At 35.3% G+C, this 20,027-nt stretch overlaps 1 protein-coding gene across 2 annotated transcripts in view; it reads left to right on the top strand.

Annotated features, from left to right (window-relative positions):
• LOC134529605 (serine/threonine-protein kinase 3-like) overlaps positions 1-17,217 on the top strand; it is a 91,267-nt gene extending 74,050 nt beyond the window's left edge. For both annotated transcript variants that reach the window (XM_063363883.1, XM_063363884.1), the window contains exons 7-11: positions 656-786; positions 3,460-3,676; positions 7,492-7,577; positions 9,926-10,177; positions 16,904-17,217. In XM_063363883.1, coding sequence (XP_063219953.1) covers positions 656-786; positions 3,460-3,676; positions 7,492-7,577; positions 9,926-10,177; positions 16,904-17,062 — 845 coding nt within the window. In that variant the 3' untranslated portion in view covers positions 17,063-17,217. The remainder of the gene's footprint in view (positions 1-655; positions 787-3,459; positions 3,677-7,491; positions 7,578-9,925; positions 10,178-16,903) is intronic.
• Positions 17,218-20,027: the final 2,810 nt, after the last annotated feature.

The raw sequence follows: 20,027 nt of genomic DNA, 5'->3' as shown, positions 1-20,027 counted from the left end.
TTTTACATATATCAACATTGTGTGATGCACACACGACAGTTGCTTGATTTTTTAAATGATCACTACGTAACAGTCATCGTCTACGAATGGTCTTCGTTCCACCTGAAGACAAAGGATGGGGTGTGCCCACCACACTGTTCTGTTGGTTGCGAGATCCTGGCTGGCTTACAGCTTCTTGCCTCCTAGAGTCTCGCAACAACTCTTGCTGAAAGCCAGGAGTGTTGAGCTGTATTTGATACTGTCATTGCGGTCTCCATGTTTGTGTAGGCATTCAGCTTACAAATGAAGAAACTAGCAGTTCTGGAGCAAGGTGGAGCACTAACTGGACACAGGCTCTGAAGGGTTGGGATGCCAGGTCTGGTCATCGCTGATTTCTTCAGCAATGACCCTGGTTTGTGTCGAGCAGTCAAACTGCTGTGAGGTCATATGATAGTAACTCCCATTTATAGCCAGTTTCATCAACTATGTCCCTATCTCTTTCCTTAGTGGAAACCATCAACCTGTAAATTTAACAATCTGTAATTTCCCTTCCTAAACCAACATTTATTTTATTTTAAACTTTCAGGAGGAATTTAATTTTTATAGGTACCGAATTAATAACTTGTTTTACTCTAATGTATTTTTTATTTATTTTTAATTTTCAATTCATTTTCAGGCAATGCAAAACAACCAAACATTTTGAGCCAGATGATTGCTGAAGCACGGGAGATTCGAGAGAATCAAACCTACAGGAACAATGTGATCAGCTCGGCAGCCATTGCAAAGCAGAATCACATCCAGGAACTGGTAATTCATTTATCTCACTTGTTTTATATCCACCATCTTAATTTATGCTTGCTTAAAGACTTCATATTATTTTATTTCTTCCTTCTAAGTGCTTTAATGCAATCCCCCCACCCTTCCCCACATAATCTAAGTTTGGTTAAGACAAGTTCTGCTGTAGGTCTGACTTCAAATAGTAGTTTAAGGAACTGTCCACAGAAGTATTATATGTGTAGCTTTATTTACTGCTTCTTAAAGTGCATTTATGTGATAATTAAACTGTCTAAATCTGGTATTTTTTATAAAGTTTTTTTATAAGAAAATTCAGCTTCAAGGACGTAGTGATATCATTAAGTACGTAGAACAGTTGTTTATTTTTCCTCATGTGCAATAAATTTATATGGTCACCGCTGAAAGTCCAGTAGTTGCATGCAACTTGCACAAAGACCGCACTTCAGTTCAGAGCCATGCTTTTAGAGGTGATGGGGCCCTTGATGTGTATGTCAGAGTGGGCCTTCAACTCCCAGGTTAGCTTCAGGCAGGTGCATCTTAATTAAAAATCCTTTAATGCAACCAGATGTACTTATCAAAATACTTATCACACACAGCTCACCTGACTGCATGTGTAGCTCTGTACGGCTTAAGAACATGACAACATCAGTGTCGTATGGCCCCACCACAGGCGGCTATAGCGGCTGCTCCACTCTGCGAAACCTTCAAAATGATGGCTCGCTAAATATCTTGATAAAACAGTAGGTTTTATTTTTCCAAAACTGCAGCCGGATTACTGTTAAAATTGAGTCTCACAGGAAAAAAAAATATTACTGCATGTTTATATACAATTTAGTAATATATATTCAATAGTTTAGGTCAAATCAATAGTAATGGATTACATTTACATCTATTTAAAATGGTGTTAATTTTTCTGCAAATTTATTTCTATCCATCTTCATTGCCTGCTGACAACAAACTATTAAATACTACATGCTTCCGTTACTGTCAAATACAACTGTATTTGGATGTTTCAATTTTTCCTGTCTCATTTGTTTAGAGATGTTATTGGAACATAATATAATAAAATAATGATATTGTCTGCATTAAAAGTTTCAATAATTATGAAGTTTTGATATATTTTCAAGTATAAATTGTTAATGGGTAATTTCTGCATTTTTTTATGCTGATTGGCTGCAAAAAAGTATTCATATAATATTAAACACATGTCATACTAAAAACATAACTATGTACATTTGTCTTTTGAGCCCAGCAAAATATAATATCTGGAATCATTTCAAAATGAAAACAAATGTAATGCAAAACAACATGAAGTAGACATCATGTAACACATATAGTCCAGTTTTTGTAGCACACATTACATGTAAACGCAAACTGAATTACTAAGTGTAAGTGTACTCAGAGATGACTACTGTGCATTTTAATGCATGGTACTGCAAATTGGCAAGGTTAACTAACTACCTAATGGTCCCCTTCCTGTAGAATTTGGAGAGAGAAAAATTCTCACATAAAAATTGCATGATGTTTTTGGTCCCACTGTTAGATTCAGAGCGCTTCGTGTAGGTAGTAAACATGACAGGATAAAGCACCGTGCTGCAGCAATCAGTTTTCAAGTTGCTGTTTGGTAGTTTATATTGGGAAAATACAGTATCTACAAATACAGTAAAACTCGTTTAAGATGTACCCACACAATACAATTTCCCGGCCAATAGGGACAAATGTTTCTGTCCAATTTTCTCAATAAAATTTTTTCCTATGAGATGTTGCCCATAAACTTCGTTACCCATTTAAAAGTATGTATTTCAAATTTTAACTCTCTTATTCGTTTGGATAATACCACTTATTTATTTAATTAACAGAAACACGAATTTGTTCAATCTATAAATTTTCTTTCAAAGATGATTTCAAATGCTATAACCTTTATGTGTCTGTCTTCATCGGGAGTGTGTAACATTTATAAAAATGTAGCCAGCACTAGTTTGCATCATTCATGTTTGTTTACATTTATGACCATATAGAGTGTGAGCACTTAGTTGAATATCAATAGCTCGCCGATTGCATGCAAAGCGCGCACTCTGTCGTTGTTAGTGTGTACTACGACAGTAGTTTTGCCTTAGTTTTGGCTCATGTTTGGGTCACGGTTTTGGTTTTTTTTATTTAAAGTTAAACATAATATGTTTATGTTGCATGACTTATTATTAATTTAAATAGTTTGGCTTGCTTTTGTTTACTCTTTTTAAGTAAACATACTTTCCATGAATTAGTTTTGTTATTTTATGAATAACTTTACCTCAACAAAAATACTTTTCTCGCATAAAAATTGCACCCCTGCAGTTCAAACTTTATTTTAGTATAAAATGTGCTACAAATAGTCAATAAAACACAGTACCTTTATGTAATAATCACTCTGAGAAGGTATATATGGTTCAAGATTTAAATGTATCCTAATTTAAGCAAAAAAAAAAAATCAATAATGTTAATGTGTCAAAAAGTTTATTCTTCACGTTAACTATGACTTTACAATTTATTTTTGTCTTTTTTTGAAGTTTCACCCCTGTTTTTGTTTCTTTTTTAAATTTAATATATTGCATATCATATGTATGTGTATGTTAACTCTCATCTATTAAAGCTGATGTAATTATTTTTTTATATCAAAGATTTTATTTAAAAAAAAAAACTTTTCAGGATGAAGATGAACTTGTGAACAATAAAACAATGCTGCAGTATTCTCACGACCCTGGTACACTGGTACCTTCATGTGACGTGATGGATGGGACCCTAGTGGCCCGACAGCCATACTCCCTGGTGCCTGACAGTCAGTCAGGCACCATGGTGGAGCTGCAGTCCAACATGGGCACCATGGTAATAAATAGTGACACGGACGAAGAGCTTACCATGAAGCGTAAGTACCTACAAGTAACTGTCAGAGTTTACACTACATGATAGTTCTGGAACTAGATTCTTAGTGTGGTTCCGGTGTGGCGTGCAAAGTGGAAAACCAACTCTGACTTGGCAGTTAGGTCCTTTTAACCGGGGATTTGAAACTTCATTTGAGTATACACCAATCCCTCACTTAACATGTCTTCAAATTGCGTGAATTCATTTAGTGCTATTTTAATTTTACTGCCCAGTCTTGAATAGCATGTCTGTAAATTTCAGTTAGCACAAAATCGCCACAGACAAAAAAATGTCGGGCATGACGCCACGAAGCTGCTTCAACTCGGTAAACAACAGATGTACCGTGGCATAAAGTTAGCTATACGAGGGGGGGAAGAAATGCGTGCGCAGGTGACTACGTTATCGGCTGTTGTACAAATATCAGCTATGGCAAGTTCAGTTGCGGCTATTGGGTGTAAAGGACAAATGTTTTTACGTCCGCGCGTATGTCACCGGGCCATACCATTGTCGCCCGGCTACAGACGGGGCCGTGATGAACTTCAGTTGAGCCAGTGGCAGGGAACTCGAGAGCATAATGTATCATGTTCAAGTATTTGAGACAAAACTAGAATTATTACAGCGTGCAGAATGTCGAAGGCTACAGTTACGTTGGTCGCACTTTATTTTTGAGCAAGTTAACTGTGCACACAATCATACGTATCATAAATAAGGACTCTATCAAACATTTATATAAGTCTGATGCTGTTGGTTGTACTAGTGGGAATATATTTGACATTAGATACTGGAACAGAAATAAATAGATGATTCACATGGAAAAAGTTGTTAAATGATTGGTGTAGTGAAAAAAAATCACTGCCTTACAGTGTGAACCAAGTGGTGATACGCGAATAAACATTTTAATTTTTAAGTACATAACCACCTATCTCCCATTACACAGTGTCATATTTGTCATACAAAGGATCCAATGGTAGATTTATAAAGATAAATGGTGTGACGTTTTATCGTTCAGTGTTACTCTACGCATTTATATTACGTGTAGATTATTTCCTGACACATTTTGGAACACATTAAGTAAATTAACCTCTGTATTTATGGAGACTAATGCTTCAGAACACACCATTTCGAATAACACGAACATTTTTATAAATGCATTAGTCGTGTTAAGTGAGGGATTGGTGTACTTCGAAAATTTCTTCAACATTTTAAAACCAATTTTTAAATTTGAAAACAATTACAAATTTTTTGTGTTCTTTATTGTAGCTCTGTTGCATCTATAATTAAAATATTAAATAAAGTAATATGCTTTTTAGTGTTTGTTGTGTGTACATGTTTGTTCCTCTTGCATGATTTCATGGTTCTGCGTACCATTGGCAGGCATGAAATGTATGTCCTTAACAAACAATATATAAGGTTTTCAGCTATTTCATATAGTGTTAGCAGTATTGATTGTCTGTTAGAGGCCTTGGGTGTATATGTATGTATATACACAATTTCAAAAATTCTGTTAAAAAACTACTTGTGTTTACCTTTTATTCATAAAATTGGAATATTCATGTTATTCTCAGAGGTCACAGCACCTGCCATGTCAGCCTCTCGTTACTAGGGTCAAATGGCTTCATTGTTTTTTTGTTTAATAAATCCTATGATTTTATTAATATTCTATATTTGTAATACTAATAAATTTTTTTTTAATTTTACAAAAATTTTTTAATTCTTTTCAAATGTTTTCAGTATTTTTTTCTAAGGTTTTCAGTTATTTTTCTAGATGTTCTGCGATTTTTAAGAGACATATAGCGGTTTTCAAAGAATTCTAGTGCATCTTAAAATTTTTATTAATTTTTTCGGAATGTTTTGTGATTTTTCAGGATTTTCAAAGATTTTGGAAGATTTTAAAAGGTGTTCAGTAGTTTTGAAAGTTTTTGTTTTGTTTTACTAATCACAGTTTCATTATGGCTGTGTTTAGAAATGGAGGAAGGTGGAAAGGGAAAGGGGGAATGTATATAAATTAAGGCAACTGCCACAGTTACCCTGTCATGTGCTGTAATGCAATAATAATATTATAACTAGGTATCTTTTAACATTTATTTCTGTTTGTTTCTTTTGACATCTGTGTATTGAATTTTTACATTACAAAGCAGTCTGGGTCCCACCATTGAGACTTATTTAATGCCAGTATATATGTAAATTTACACTGTTAGTAATTGCATTTCATTTGTGGAATTTTTAATGAAGCATTGCATCTCAAATAAATGCAGAGTTCTTTGTAGAAACAAATTGTAGGGTCTTCGTACAAACTTCCATCTTTCAGGTCTATGTTCTCGTATAAACATAGTAAATATGTTAATGAAAGGAAGAACAGTGTTTGTGTTGCAGAATAAACAATTTTTTTTAAGGTTTTCTAAGTACGCCAAGCTGATTCAATTGTGCTCATGTTTAGTAAGGAAACACAGTATGTGCAAAGAGTCATACATTTATCTAACTGTACTGTATTCATTATTACCCCACTCTCTTTCTATTTCCCCCATCGATCCCCCCACTCCTGAGCATTGCACTTTTCGATTTTCGTTCTGCTTTCGACTTACCCTACCAGCTGTAAAGATGTTTCACTTCAAAAAGGCTCATCCCAAAGAGTCTACAATGAGGGGGAACCTTGTTTTATTGAGATATTGATATTAAAACCTGTTGTTCAGTGAAAGGTCTTAAGGACCCCGCATATGTGGTCACACACACAGTGTGCAAACCTTCAGAAGAAACCTTTCAATTTAAAATCTGCTCAAGATATCTGAGTGGGGTCTGTTTACTAAAGCATTTAAGAATACGCTAAGGGTGGCCGAGTAGTTCTGTTTCTGTATTTCAGTTTTAAAGGATATTTTTAGAAGAATGAAAATGGCTAAAAATGTGTTTTTGCAATAATATTTAGGCTTGAAACACCCATTGAAAGCACTTAAGGGCCTTGCATTACACCTTTATCTTCATTTCTCAGCCATATAATGTTACGGTTACCGCTCAGATCTCATAGTTTCCCCAGTTTAGAGCCCGGTGCTTAGAGGCAACATCGCGCTAGAAGCACCGGTGGGCGTAGCACTATCATCCCGCCTCACTACTGCAGATACACCCTGGCTAGGCGGGCCCCTTAATGTGACACATTCAGGGACCACAGCCATGCGGGATTAGCGTTTATGCAGGATTACCGAATATTAATATAGTTTAATTGAACTACCAAACAAAAATTACCTACAGTACAATGGTTCTTTAAAGAAGTTGTGATAAGCTGCTCTAAAGAAAGAAAAAATTGAAATCAGCATTGGTCTTCTTAAAAAATTGTTACAGAAATGTACTCATGAATGAAACCTGCTTGAAAACTGGACGCAGTGTACTGAACTGAAAACCGACAGTAATGATAAACTCTGAGCGAAATAAAAACTCCGGTAGTGCAGTGATGTGACCGTGCATCCTAAGTCAACAGCTAGAATCCACGTGAATAAATCTGAACGGGAGCAGCGACATAGGTGCAGAACTACAGAATAAACTAAACATAAAATTCTGGATTAAAGGACTTTTACTGTATTGGGTTTTTTAGCTTTTGTAGGCATAAGTTCTATCATTTAATTGTTGTCTAGTTAATGGTTGTGTAATTTTATGTATGTATGCATGCATGAAAGTGAATCAATTTTTACAAGCATATATATGTTTATGTGTTAATGTAAGTTTATGCATGAGTTAGTGCATGCATGTGTGTATGTATTCGGGTACATGCAAACATGCCTGCACATACACACAAAATATTTTGAATGATGACTAACACTGTGTGTTCCATAGGACATGATACTGGTCCTGGAGAAGCAGGGAAGAAGTACCGGCCGTTGTTCATGGACCATTTCGACAAAAAAGAAGTTGACAACAAGGTATTTAGCTGTATAAATTTGCTCCTTCAGAATTGCAATGTTCATTAGATTACAATTTCTAGTCAAGAAGAAATTAATGAACTGCTTTTCGATTTTTTGTGTATCATAAAATTATTTTATCAACTTTTTTTTATTGATGTTAAGCTTCATACAGACCATAGTATATAAGTTATAAACACAATTTCAAAAGGTTTTACCTTAGTGATGGTTCGAATCCCATTTTTCTCGAATCCGAATCTCGAATCCGAATCCCAAACAGTACCTCGAATCCACCCCTCGAATCCGAATCCAGTTCTCAAGGGTTAATTATGAAATAATTTATAAGTTAAGAGAAAAAATTAAACATTATGCAGAATTATTTAACCCTTTAAATTTTTATTTAAAAAAACAAGTATTTTGACACGGTCTGGATCAAGACGATTCCGTTTTTGGTCACATATGTTTCCTGCAGTGCTGAACAAACGTTCAGAGAACACTGTCGCAGGTGGTGAACACAAATATTTTTTGGACAGTTTATGTAGCCTGGGTGAACACGCAGACTGAGTTTTCCAGTATTCGAGAATGTTTATTTCTGGGTTAACTGTAGGATCACGTAAGAATCTGGTCACTTCATCAATTGCTGTAGAATCCGACTTGGTGGATTTAAGGCATTCAGGCATTATCTGTGAGTACAGTGATTCATGTATACACGGAAATCGGAAACCAAAATTCAACATCCGACGGAACAATATTTTGTAGTTACCAACTTGACATTTGTTTAAAGTCCCAAATGAAGGTAAACGCTTTCCTGAAATATTTAATGGAAACTGAAAGATCTTGTCTTCAATGGTTTTAGGCCATAAGAAATATTGTTGTGCATCTTTTAAAATTAAGCCTCACTAAAGCATAGTGATTAACATGCCCTAAGTTAAAAGTGACGGGGTGTTTTTTCTAGTTTACCCATTAAAATTTTTTATATTATTATTAGTTATTTTTTATGTTGCTAAAAATGATTGGCTAACAAATTCATTGGTTGGCCATCATGGAATTCTCAGATAATACATATTTTAATGTTGGTAGTCTACACAAACCAAACTTGGTCCTAAAAATATTCATAAATAGAATGTGTATCAGAATATTTAAAATTGAATTGCGATTAAAATACATGTGTACAAATACAAATGCATCTATGTTCATGAATATAAAGTAAGTTTCCCAAATCAGTACATGCTTCATAATTTTTTTTATATAATAACGAATTAAAAGTACAATACAGTAGAACCTCGTTAATCCGTGATGCGCTAATTCGGGAAATCGGATAATCCGGGACGATTTAAAAGAGAAGAAAAAAAAGAGAAGTAAAAATTGTCAGCGCTTAAAATTAACGTCACGCGGGCCGGCGGCCGGCAAACACTACAAGCCATCGCGTGGGCCGCCAAACTCTGCAACGCTGTTTGTACCGACCCTTTGTGTCGCCCCCCTTTCAGCTGTCACATTTGTCACTCTTTAAACTTGAGGGGGATGTCCTGACTTCTGCTTCCCGTCTCCCTTTGTTTGTTTCCACCCGCCAACGCACGGCAGGCGTCTGGCGAGTGACGTGTCTGGCTGGCATTCGGCTGTACGAGGGAGAGGGGGGGAGGGTGCAAGGTCAGCACGATCTTATCTTTCTCTCTTCGGCTGTTGTAAATGACCGTGAACTAATGGCTAGACAGTGCTGTATTTTTTTAAGCCGAGACACACATTCGAAGACGGCCGGCCCTTACCTTGAACGGCCTTTACCCAGCTGCACGCCGGTGTCTGAGAAGCTTGACAAGACCTTCCGGGCTTTTAATCGCTAGTCCGTGAAATTCGGTAATCCGTGATTATCTCGGTCCTGACCATCACATATTAACGAGGTTCTACTGTATCTCAATAGGATGTGTTCCAAGGAAAACGTAAACAGACCAAGTAAATTGTAAGCATTTAAGTTTTTAAAGTACTACATTTACATCAATTTTTTTCCTCGAATCCCGAATCTTTTCCCTCGAATTTCGAATCTTTCGAATACTAGAGATTCGGTGGGATTCGAGGATTCGAGGATTCGACCGGCCCATCCCTATTTTACCTTAATTAAGATAGGTGACATCATGAAACAGTTCTTTGCAATGCAAAACATACACCATTGAGAGTTAACCAGGGGTCCGGAACCTTCAACATGGGCCACATTTGTTGCACGAAAAACTTCCAGACATAAGATAAGTCAGTTTTGTTCTGTATATATACTATATATTATTGACTTTTTAATGTAATTTGTTTTATGGTTCTAAAAAAAAAAAATATGTGTGTGTTTAAAGTTAACTGGGGGAAAATGGCAGAATACTGTGTTGCAGCCAGAAAATGAGAGTGTTCCAAGTGCACAAGTGCTGGAGACTGCGGAGCCCACGCAGCCTGTGGTCTCCCTGCAGACTCCAGAGGAGCGGCAGTGCTTCCAGAAGCACTTGCAGAGGCAACTGGAGCAGATCTCCGGAGCGGGCCGCACCGGGCCCCTGCAGCAGGCTCCCTTGGTCAACCCCTTCTTGGCCGGTCGCCACGACAACAGGGTTAAGTTCCAAAAAGCATTTTTGGACAGAGATTTTGAATTTGTAAGTACCTTCACGATGTGTGACATCACTTTCTGCAAGTGTGAAGTGTGGCTTGTCTGTCTGCTGTTGTGTACACCATGAACCTAAAACGTAGTAGTAAATTTTACAATACACATAGTCAGGGGCGTAGCCGGGGGGGGTTTTAGGGGTTCAACCCCCCCCCCCCCCCCTAGCACCAAATCTTTAATTAATTTCTTATTCATCACTCAAACAAATTTCATATTAAAATTAATAAAATTTTTACCATTACAATATTTGAATTTAAATACAGAAAACTGCTAAAATAGCACTATTTTACACCTTAAAATCCAAATTTTCCCGGGGGAGAACCCCCGAACCCCCCGTATTAAAGCAGGGGGGGGGGGGGGCCATGCTTCTTAACACCCCTCATACACAAATCCTGGCTACGCCACTGCACATAGTAATAGTAAGCTTCACTTAAAGTTTTCACAAATGTTCATCATGCCTTCGTTTGGATGCATGGCACTCATCCACACAGTAGTCAAACTCATTCTGCACTTCAGTCTTCATGTCTAGTGTTACAGTAGTTTGTCTGTAGTTGTTGGTTGAGGGACACATGTCCAGTAGGGTGGACAAAAAAATTCTGTTTTTTGAGTATAGAACTATAATAAGGCTGAACTAAAAAATAATTTTAAAAAAAAATCACACATAGGATCTTTGGTTTGCACACATAGGTTTGGAAAAAAATGGCAAAAAACACCACATTTAAACTTAATGCTCAAAGTAGACAGGTAATGTTGTTTTTCTTTTAATAGTGTCTAAGACTTCATTTTAGTTGCCTGATGACATAAAAATAATATTTACAAACCATGCACTTCATTTTGAGTTAACACATTAGGGTTAAAACTTTCTTAATTTTGGTGAAAAACCTGAATTTGGTAAGATTAAAGCATTTTGCCCAACCATCCAACTAATAATTAAAGTGTTATAACTTATGTTGATTTAGTTAAGAATGTGGTCTCAAATTCATATTTTTGATTTAATTTTGATTTTTTTGATTTAGATAATAAAGTTACTCTACTGTTTTCTTGGCCGCACATTTTTTTGCAAACTTTATGTCAAGTTTGAAGCATCTTAAAACATTTTGAGTATGGTATGGAGAGTAATATATATATCTCTTAGCAAGAGTTTTAAAATTGCAAAACTGAAAAAATAGTCTCTGTTGTCAAGCCTTCCAATATTGAAGCTCACATTTTGACCAATCTATGAGCATACTATAGTCAGACACATCAAAATTAATTGAGGGAATCAAAAAAGTTGAAACAGACTTCCCCCTTCATATTTTAAGTTGTTGCCTTTTGTACCAATCCTGTAACCCAATGTGATCTGTCACTCATCCACTAACATAGCCAACTACATATTCTCTGGGTGACAGAATGATTTCTCTCAATCACAGGATCAGTGATTCTACTAATGTTATCTGGCAAATGTCTTGTTTGAACAACCTTAAAAATATTTTAAGGGTCATATACTTGTGTTTGTTTGTAGGACTTGTTTGGAAAACGAACAACCGTAAGACCGGTATTGCAGAGTTATGCAAACCTGTGATCAAGAGAAATCCATTCTTTTTACTCAGAAACATGTTGTTGGCTATGTTAGTAAATGAGAGTTCGGTTACAGGATGGTATGTAAGCAAGAACTTGAGATACAAAGGGGGAAATCTGTTAAAAAATTTTGGCGATTCCTTCAATAAATTTGATTTCTTAGTTTATAGTGAGCTGATAGATTGGACAAATTTTAAGCTGTTGCACCCTCCAATATTGGAAGGCTTGACAAGAAAGACTATTTTTTCAGTTCTGCAAAATAAAACACTTCCTGAGAGAGACTTTTTTTTTACTTCCATACCATTCTCAAAAAATTTGTAAGATGTGTCAAACTTGACACAGAGTTACTGAAAAAGTGTGCGGCCAAGAAAACTGAGATGGGTACGTTAGAGCAACTTCATTATCAAGCTCCACAATGCCAAAATTGAATAAAAAATATGAATTTCTGACATTATCCTTGACTATATCAAAATAATTATTCACAGCTTAATTATTGGTTGGATGGTTGGGTATGGAGTGTGTGGAACTCTTATCACAGCCACTCTTCGTGGTGAGTTTGTGGTCATTTCATAAAAAAAATTGTGAAATTGGCAAAGAGCTGCTAAATAATTTATACTTATCAAAATAGAATGTATTTAATCACTCACATTTTTTTTTTAATTTTCATGAAAAATAGTAATTTATAATTTACAATACCACAGTGCTTCTGTTTTTAATCAAACCAAAATTACAAAACTTTTTATACCTAATGTGCGGACCAAAAGTGATACCCATTGTTTTTAAATATAACTGTTCTGCCATAAAGAAACTAAAATGAAGTACTTAGATGCTATTAAAAGTCAAAAGTTGTTTGTTACCTCTATGCTTTAAGCATTAAGTTTAAATTTTTGTTTTATTATTATTTTCTTTTTATTTGTCTTTATTTATTTTTTGTTAATCAACATGCAAATATGCCACTTCTGAGCCTATTAGAATTCAATTCTTAAAACAATTCATTTTTTGTCCCACCATAATGTGCAATGCCATCCATATCTGTACACTTCTTACAGGTGACCTATCATTGAGAAAGCTCAATTTAATAAATGCTCGGACATGCAGCATTAAGGTGGTGCTCCGTCTTCTTGAAAAATTAATAATCCCGTTATCAGCGTGTAGTTGCAGAAAAAGCCAAATCTCCACTAAGTTCGGGTGTTATATTTTTGTAACACTGTTTTCCACAAAATGTATGGACCATAAACCTTTTCTTCGTACCAGCACCTAGAGCTTGTGCGAATTGAATCCTGCATGGTTTACATACCAGCAAAAGTGGCCACTCATAAACCCAGAAGTGTGAGGCATGGGAGTTTAAAGTTCATGGTAACATAATGTGAACCAGATGAGTTTGACTATCATGCAGATGTATGCCATGCATCTAAAGGAGGGCGTATGGAGAACGTTTGAGAGCTGTAAGTGTAACGTAGTTCTCCTATGTGTGTTTAAAATTACTGCATTGTTTTAGGTTATTCGTTGAAAAGTTATAGTCTCTTGAAATCAGATGAATTTTTTTGTATATTAGGGACACATTGCTACAGTCAAACCTCTCTGAAACGACCCCTCACGGTTCCCAGGAATAGGGTCGAAATAGAGGGGGGGTCGTAATAGATGTTTTCATAAATTTTCAGTTCATTTCAACCCCCCCCCCCCCCTTCCCAAACCGCTACACGCTAAGAAACAAGCCGTACAATGGCAGGATGCTGTCACTCACAATGCTAGACGGCTTTGCTTTAAACCCACTTCAACCTTCATGACAAGTCCGTCGCCCTACAGGTCACCTCTAAAGAAAATATGTCAGAAGACAGTTTATTTTTACTGGTTAGTTTACATGTACGTTTTCTGCTTGCCGTAGTTAAATACACTAGAACCCCAATGTCACGAACCCCGGATTTAACAAGCAGTGATTTTACGAATACATTCTTGGGAACCGTCAAAAAATTGGGCATTTTGACCAAAATGTGAAAATCAGAAAAAAACTAAATAAAAAAAACGAAATGAAAGATCATTAAAATCTGTTAATTTTAACACACAGCGTATTTTTGTGTCGGCTTTAATACTTCCAATAATGTTCATGTAAGAATAACAAAAAAATAATGGGACATTTCCTTTAAAAATATGGCAGCGGTAGGTTCTGCAACGCGAGTGGGCGCACACTAAGCTCGCCCGGCTGGCTGGCGGCAGCGGCTCCATGACGCATAAGCTCACCCCTCCCTCTCCTTGTTAACATTCTTCAAGGCTAGCTCATCCCTCCCAGACACACAAACCATCTAGTGTCCTCCCTTATAACACCCCAACTTCGCTCCCCTTTGAAAAACCTTCAGTGAGAAAATGCTCTTTTCACCCTCCCTTCTCCCGTAAAATTTGGCTATTATGAATGGGGTACTAAAATGGTGAGGGAGGGGTAAGATCGTTGTAAATATTTTCGGACCCCTCCCTCCTCATCAAACCACACCAAGTTCGAGTTCAGTCATCTCTGGCAAGGAATTTACAAGCTTTCTTTCAAACTTAAATATAAATGTATTTTAATAGCAAGGGTCCTATGAAAAGGAATATACTGAATAAAATAAAGCTGCTGTCACCAAACAAAGCATAAAACAGCCCAGTGCGTGGTCGCTTCTTTATTGCTCGTGCAAGAGGTGAGACGTGGAATGTTAGAAGAAAGATAAATGCGGGGGAGACAGACGGCAGCCAGTGTGTTTCCTGCGTGGGAAATAAAGTGGCGTAGCCTTTTTTTTCTATGCTGGGTGAAGCTACCTTTTTCTATCAACCCACGGGAAATGATAATTGCTTGAGCTGTCAAAATAAACATCGCTGCTGCAGTTAAAACAAGTCGAGGCAGGCGTGCATCCAGTCGGTCGCTGTGTATTTCTACTTGAAAAACATAACATCTCAATTCATAACAAGATTTCTTATAACCTACACATATTGCCGGGTGTTTTCAGCCTGAAACCATGCAAGTTCTTTAGCCACGTTTTGAATGAAAACAACTGGTGGGCCAGTGTTGTGCCCTGTTTTGCGGACATAAAGATTTTATTAATTGGCTGCCAGTTTTAATATATTTTTACTCTCCTCGTTATAATGAAGCAGATAACGTGATTGTTAAAAAGTAGAAGCAGCGCACGGTACGGTGAGAGGGTGAGCAGGGGAGAGGGTGAGCAAGGGCGAGCGAGCGGCCGACTACCATGTTCACACGCTGTGGCCGGAGGTTTTTTCCTGCGTTGTGTTAATAGTAATTAATATTTAATGGTATTTTATTTATTAAGTTATAATACACAAAATCGGGAAAAAAAAAAGAAAAAAAAAAAAAGAAAAAACCTGCATAAGTCATCAACAATAGTTCACAAATTCAAGCCAGAAAATATACCAAATCGGACTTCAAAAACTAAGCAAACATTGTCAACCAATAGTAATCAAAATCAAGAGAAATCCAGCAGGTAGCTTTGCCTTAACTGCGTACCACACTAGACACTCGCAAAAAGCTAAACGTAATCACGTTGCCACATCGGCAAAGGGACGTGGAATGGGGGTTGTTAAGCGCTGACAGCGGTCGACAGGAAGTGGTAACTATTTTTAGATATGCGCTGCCTACGGCAGTACAGCACTGGGCAAGAGAAACACAGTAACATTCTACTCACCACAAGAAACTTATTTTCTGTCCAATTTTCTTTGGATTTTCAGCAATTTTTTCACGGTTCCTCGAAATCGGGTTTTAATAGAGAGGTGGTTGCAATAAATGGGGTCGCAACAAAAAGGTTTTACTGTATGAGGTTTAAATCTCAATGAGGGCTAAGAATTAGTTGAGTTAGTTACCAAAGATATTTTTATAATAAATATTTTAAGTACAGTTTGAATAAATTTTATTGGCATTGTTAACAACCAATTGCTGTATGGAGGACAGAGTGAGGAAGGTAACTTGGCCTTCACTTTCCTTCTGTCTCGTTACCAGTCTGGTTATTTAGAAAAGGTTATCTGTGGCATTAGGAAAGCATTAAAAATTTTAAAAGCTTAGTTATTGGTTTTACATTACACACTTTTGCATAGGTTAAAATTACATTAAGTTAGTTAAAATCTCAGAGTAATAACATTGGCCTGATTGGGCTTTCGAAGGGTGAATTTTGCATTTATATATATATATATATATATATATATATATATATATATATATATATATATATATATATATATATATATATTTATATTTATTTATTTATTTATTTGCTTGTAGGCAGAATTTGGCTGTTATTGTAAACACCCAATCCCTTCATTCTCACTCACAAGTATTTTCTTTGTTGCTTCACAACTGTTAAGTACTGTTTGCTTAAATAAGTGTGTTTCATCCATTTTTCTAAGATAATTTTTAATTGTATTTGTTTTGCCTGCAGTCGACATAAGTTTCATTTGGTGTTTGTCTGAGCCTGACAGGAAATCAAACTCTGATCAACTTTCACCAAGCTGATCTGCTTTCACCATAGCAGTCTGCTTTAACCATAACTTTCCACCAAAGTGATCTGCTTTCACCATAGCCTTCCACCAGTGATCTGCTTTCACCATAGCCTTCCACCGAGGGGATCTGGGCTTGATTCCTTGTGGGGTTAAACCTGGATTTTTCGTAATTGGAAATATGGCAGACATTGTCAATAATTAAATTTTCTCAGAGTACTCCAATTTCCCCAGCAGTAAATTCCATCACAGTGTCTCTAATTACCTCACCGTTGATAAATATCTACTACTAGGCCTTCCTACGTAAGGTAGACAGAAAGCATGCAGCAGCAGAAGTGAACATGCATGCTGAGGCACCAGATCCCCAGTCATGATGTGGCACACCATTAATCACCTTACTAAACTGCAGTCTTAATGCAAGTTTCAAGTTATCCTAGATTGGTTTATACTTGTACTGCAGTGTGAATGTGTTTTTTAGGTTACTGCTGCTATTCTATTGCTATTAACACAAAAAGGTGTTTGTTTCGTTATCTGTTTAATGGATCTTAATTTTTATTGTAAATTTGTATGTATTCTATCAAGATAACTTAATTCCATCTATTCTATTAGTAAACAAAAACTTATATTGATTGTATCCTAATGAGTAGGTAATTTTACAGATGGATAAATTGTTCTATTTATTTCACAGCTGAAATTTTTGAGCTATGAAGAACTGCAACAGCGAATGACCAATTTGGATGCAGAAATGGAGAGAGAAATTGATGATCTGAGGCGGCGCTATCAGTCGAAACGTCAGCCAATTCTTGATGCGATAGATCAGAAGAGAAAACGTCAGCAGAACTTTTGATTGTGAATCAAAGGACTAAGCTGTGTTATTTTTCAGACATTTTTTTTTCTACACTATTGAGTGAAAGTAAAGTATGAATTTTTACCTGTATAATAGAAAAGTTAATGAATGATATGCACATATTTAATACAGTAATATAAGTGAGTCAAGTTGAATGTTTCAAACTTTATTTCAAATACATGTTTACCATTTTTTTGTGTTATTATTAGGAACACCAGAAAACAATAAATAAAATTAATCAGTAGCAGTGAAAAAAATAGGCAAAATAGTTCATAACGTTGGTACCAAAACACAAAAGTGGTGCAAAAAGTCAGTACGAAATCACAAAAGTGGTTCAACATGTTGGTTCTAGAAGACAAAAGTGTGTAAAAAGTTGATGTAAAAAATTTATTAGTTCTAAAATTTGATACCAAATGTTAACTTTTTGCATTTTATTCTTTTGAAATTTGTATTCTCTACCCTATGAATTGAATCTGAAATTTTTTTTGGTAATTCTGAAAGAAATATTTTTGTCCAGAAAAAGAAAATTAAAAATTTTTAAATGCCTTTTCTTCACTTCCTGAAATGTTTTCCAATATTTCTCAACGAGGGTATCTTGACATTTTAAGTGGTTTCAATACTGTAAAATTGTTTTAAAGTTTGGTTAGGTCAGGTTAGCTATATAAAAATACTATTAAATAATAAAAATGCTTAATTAGGTTAACTAAATTTAAATTGGTAGTTTATAATGAATTTACTAAATAAAGTACTGCACCAACTCATATCATTTGGCATAACCAGGACAGAGCCTAATGTGTACATTTTTAGATGTTGTAATAATAAGTAAATATAAACAAAGGGACGGGGCTAAACAAACGTGAAACACATGTGTCTTCTCATACCATTAACAAAATTTATTGGTCTAAACTAGAAAATTATTAAAACGTTAAGCGTAAACAGACGAGAATATAGCTTGATTCTGTAATATTTTTTCGTATTTGTTCTGATTTTTTCAAGGAAACAAAGTTTTTTCTCCACTTAAGAATGTAATTTTTTTTTGTCACATCAAGTAATAAAAGAAAAGTTACGTAAAACCAGGTATAAGTATAAATTGTGTAGTAGCTTCTCTTGTAAACAAAGCCATTTCGCTTTTTCGCTAAATAACCAAAGTTATGAAGATACAAGATGTATAACTTTCTTTTGTACACACAGCACAAAGAATGTATCACATTTGTGGCATTCATAAATAATATTAATTGGCGTTGTAGTAAAAAAACTATGTTTGAGATATTGCAACACTTTGTTACTGAAATTTGTTTCCTGTGTTAGATATCTATGATGTTCCGCGTACCTTTTTTATAAATGGCAATGATTAATTCATAGAAACAGCTGTATTTCGTGCCAAAATTCATGTTTTAACAAATTTTTGTAGCTATTCACATGTGTCACGATTAATCCGTAGTTATAGTGTAATTCATCCTTAAACTACTAATCGCAAAAATGTAATGTCCCTAGTTAATTGTTAATAGACATTTATTTATTTTTCTAGATTTAATACGGGTGATTAACTACATATTAAGCTTTTTAAGAATGAGAACTGAGGTTTCGTGCAATAAAAAACACTAATTGATAAACAGCTGAATTTTATAAGAAACAGCTACTAAAATTAATCCACACAAATTTATTTTGGAGTAGTTAACAGATGATTAAGGTGAATGTCACATTTCTCTCTTTTTTTTTATTTTTTTTTTATTGTAAAGTGGGTTTTCAACTCTCACCGACCAAACGGTCATTAGAGATTGTAACCTTTATTTTGTCTTGAGCACCTTTCAAAAAACATTCTTTTTCCACTAAGTTACTTTGAAATAAAAAACAAATTACCTGAAACTGAAAATATGTAATTTCAAAATATAAAGTGATAACTCTCAAAACTTAAAATTTTAAAGTATTGTTTTGAACTTCCATCTGTACACATTTTCATTAAAAGTCTACAGGAAATGAGAGAAAAAACAAGATGAAAATCTATGGCAATCTACCATGCTGCCCTCTGTGATGTCATGTGAGCCAGCTGCATCAAGCAATTCAACTATAGCTCTCTATTACAGAAAATGTGTTGGACAACACGTACAGACAGCAATGTGCACAATCATGGCAGAGTGTTAGAGCAATAGTGCATGTGATAGCCTACTTTGAATTCTGTGATTATCTGCATCTTTTTTTATCATATTTCCATAGCCTAAAATTTAGAGTGATAAAAAGTAATCAAACTGCAAAGGAAAAATATTTATAAAAGATAAAACAAACCTTTTGCATGCAATGCTATGACATCAAAACGTGAACATCAGCATTGCCGTAGCACTGCAATCAGGGCTTTGGTGTAGTCATGAAAATAAATAAAATACGTTCATTCCTTATTTTTGTGCAGAAAATGTTGTGAGCAGATGAAACTACATTTAAAGTATTTCAGTGTTCATTGATAATCAGGAAATGAATCCTTTAGAATGCTTTATTTATTTGCACTGTAAAATTAAAGGTTTTCATTCGTTTTATTGGGACCAGTGCACGCTCGATTGTTTTGTCTTTGAAGTGCAAAGAGTTTATTAAAAATGGGCAAGTAGTAGGTACTTTACTGGCTGCTCAAATAACCAAGCATAAATCCTTAGGACTGCACAAGCATTAGGAGAACAATTCAAGTTTGAATTGGAAGATTCAAGTTTTTACTTGAATTTCATGTATTTACATATTTTTAACAAAGATATTGTACATACGTCATCTCTAGAGACACTGGAAAATCGTAAAAACGATATAGGCGCGAATAAAAGCTACAAAATGGTTTACCGGCGAATAAACTCAACAATCCCGTTTTTAGAAGTAATTATTAAAATTTCAAGTAATATTAAAATTTCCAGTAAATTTTAGGTTTACCTAATATTTTTGAATAAACCATTTCTTATTATTAACTGCCTAACCTCATACAATAAAGAAC

The sequence above is a fragment of the Bacillus rossius genome, chromosome 2 (genome assembly GCF_032445375.1).
Source record: "Bacillus rossius redtenbacheri isolate Brsri chromosome 2, Brsri_v3, whole genome shotgun sequence".
In the NCBI taxonomy this organism is placed as follows: Eukaryota; Metazoa; Arthropoda; class Insecta; order Phasmatodea; family Bacillidae; genus Bacillus; species Bacillus rossius.
Note: the sequence above shows the minus strand (reverse complement) of the source record. Positions and strands in the feature narration are given on the sequence as shown.